General features: G+C 43.7%; 1 protein-coding gene across 1 annotated transcript in view; it reads left to right on the forward strand. All coding sequences in view use genetic code 11, as the record gives it.

Moving 5' to 3' along the window:
• The window catches only part of EGR_10858 (Protein argonaute-2), a gene marked incomplete at both ends in the record, with an annotated part of 6,014 nt that overhangs the window by 2,486 nt on the left and 761 nt on the right, over positions 1 to 2,767 (forward strand). The window contains 6 exons of the mRNA XM_024500107.1: positions 55 to 176; positions 672 to 834; positions 1,291 to 1,464; positions 1,694 to 2,105; positions 2,181 to 2,328; positions 2,546 to 2,703. Of these exons, the coding sequence (XP_024345481.1) occupies positions 55 to 176; positions 672 to 834; positions 1,291 to 1,464; positions 1,694 to 2,105; positions 2,181 to 2,328; positions 2,546 to 2,703 (1,177 nt within the window). The remainder of the gene's footprint in view (positions 1 to 54; positions 177 to 671; positions 835 to 1,290; positions 1,465 to 1,693; positions 2,106 to 2,180; positions 2,329 to 2,545; positions 2,704 to 2,767) is intronic.

Here is a 2,767-nt window from a genome sequence, read left to right on the forward strand (position 1 = left end):
GGGAGATACGAGTGAGAGGTGAGTTTAACAGGAAGTTTTACAATGTTTAGTTAGATATCGAGATGAAGATCGAGGTGACAGTAGAGGTCGAGGCAGTGGCTTTTACGAGCGTGGTAGCGGTGGTGCTGGATTCCTCGATCGAGGAGGACGAGGTGGTGGTTTCCAGGGTAGTAGAGGTACTTGGCAAATGAACCCGCCTGCGCTGTCCCACTGGTGCGTTCCATACATTAGATTTCGGTTTGTTTTAAGGATTTTAAGCCATTCATACTCATCTAGTGCTACCGAAGTGAATTAACGAGTTGTTAGTTGAGTTTTCAGGCAGTTGTAGCCAAATGCCTTTTTTTTCGCACTTATTATTTTACCCTAAAAGAAACCTGTTAGCCGGCTGTGTTTGGATAAAGTGAAGGAATTTGGAAATGTACATAATTGCTCTTCACAACTGCCCCATTTTATTGAGATTTTTCAGCATTACTTCGAAATATTTTTTAGAATTTGTCTCAATGTAAGTAATTTCACTGGTACTTGGTGTTTGTAAATGTGTTCATTAAAGTTTTCTGATTGCACTGGTTGATTGCATAGTTTGGCTTCGATGAAGGTTAGCTCGTTTACTTAGTGTTCTGCGAAGTGTGGGTGTGTGGATGGGTGTACTCGTTTTATTGGTTGGCTTGTAGTATCACCTTACAATGAGGAGGATCTTATTAACCTTTGGCCGGTGTTGTACTTTAGGGAGAGATCAATGTCTCAGAACAGGGGAGATGTTGATGTGGCAGATCAGCAGCTCACCACTACGCCACCAGCTGTTACTGGCGTCTGGAGAACAACTCCTGGGCCGAGGTGAGATCTTAACGGATTTTGGGTTATTGCATTAAAGTCAGTTAAGGGATTTGGAACAACAAGTAAATGGATTGTAGCACCTCCGCTCCCGGGCGTTGGAGGAAGGTGGTTTTCCTACACTCAAAGGGCACGAAAGAGCTCAGCTATCTGTTTTTCTTCTCACAGTTGCGAACGGTGCTGATCATTCAGTACTGTGGCTATCCATTAAAAGTGACGCGGACACCTTTAGTTCCCTTATGTCAATATACGCAAGAGCTGTTTTATTTCAATTGTAGGGGGTCGAATAGACCGCAAGCGGCATCGTGAGTGTCCGTTCAGCACGCTTAACTTCAACCTTTAAGATTACTCATATTTGCGTAGAGTGGGTCCTGATGGATTCGCTTGATTCAAATGTTGTTGCTTTTGTAGATCAAGTAAAACGAGAGAAAAGAGGAGGTTCCCCTCCCGTCCTGGTAGGGGAACAGCTGGGAAAAGAGTCTCGGTTGAAGTGAATTGCTGGGATTTTGATGTATCAGACGTGTCGGTGTTACAGTACACCATAACGCCGACGAAATTATTAAACGCTGAGGGAAAAGTGCTCATCAACGAAGAAAAGGGCCTGTGGAAGTTTGTAAAAGATGCTATGAAGGGGTGAGTGTATCGTGGTTGAGGAAGCCACTTTGATTTATGCCTCCATTTTGACATGCGCATTGACAAACTCATAAGCACGTTCTCATAACGAAATTAACAAATATAGCACATGGCCTGGCAGTGAAATAGCTGCGACACAAATTGCGCCAGAATTTGATGCCGCTTTTTTGATACTGTGTAGATGTAGCATTGAGGCACTTCTAACGTGTGAATGTACCCTGTTATTTAGGATAAGAGGTGACGTTTTTTACGACGGTGGTCAGCATTTGTACTCTCTGGAACCCTTAGAGGGGGAGGAGGGAGGCCAAGCGACTTGTAGTGCGAAGGTTTCAAGGCATCCTCAAAATGATGATTTGACGATAGAGTACACAGTGAGAAGAGTGAGCAGTGTTTCTATCGGACTTATCGGTGAATATCTCGCAAATAGACATTCGAAGACTTCAGAACTACCACAATCTGCCATTAATATACTGAACAACCTAATCAAGTGGCTTAATAAAGACTCGTTCCCTAACCTTTTAAAGTCAGCAATTTTCAGCAATGCTGAACTAAAGAGGTACACCGAAGGTCTTTTCTGGATTTACCGTGGGTATTCGCTTAGCTTTCGCCCGCAATGGAAGTGCCGGCTGAACATAGACATAGTGAGTGGAATTACACATCGCGTGGAGGCTGTTGTGTGGACATAAGTTTATTAATAATGGTGTGTCTGTTTTTAGGCCCATAGGGCTTTTTTCCCGGCTGGAAACTTGGCGGATATTTTACATGCGAAGTACGGCAGTGTTTTGCATTCTAAACCAACGTGGAAGCATGTGAAAGAGGAAATAAAGTCACTCTATGTTGAGGCCGGCCATTATAGGAATAAGGGTAATTTTCTCTTAATTTGTGGCATTGTTTGGGCCAAGTGTGCCGTTGTGGTCATTTATTGGAGCTCCATGTCGTGGGACCTTCCAAAGCTTCTTTTTGTGCTCAACGTGTTCATTTGCATTGTGCATAATCATAGTTGTTGCAATTGAAAGTGTCCTACAACTGCACCTAACGGTGTTTCTGATAGCTCTTGATTGTGGTTCGAATTTTAATGCAGTTTCAGGCAAAACCTACAGGAAACGTCTTGTGGTGCACGGGTTGTCGGATAATACGGCTGACAGGGAAATGATCTCAGATCGCAATCAGTCCGTTGCGGAATACTTCAAGGAGCGATATGGCATAGACCTGAAATATCCCGAACTTCCATGTGTGAAGGTGAGTGTGCATGGCTGTGCTGAAGTGAACTGCTTTTACTGTGATGTGAATACCCATGCACTTT

This window comes from Echinococcus granulosus (assembly GCF_000524195.1).
Source record: "Echinococcus granulosus chromosome Unknown EG_S00285, whole genome shotgun sequence".
Lineage (NCBI taxonomy): Eukaryota > Metazoa > Platyhelminthes > Cestoda > Cyclophyllidea > Taeniidae > Echinococcus > Echinococcus granulosus.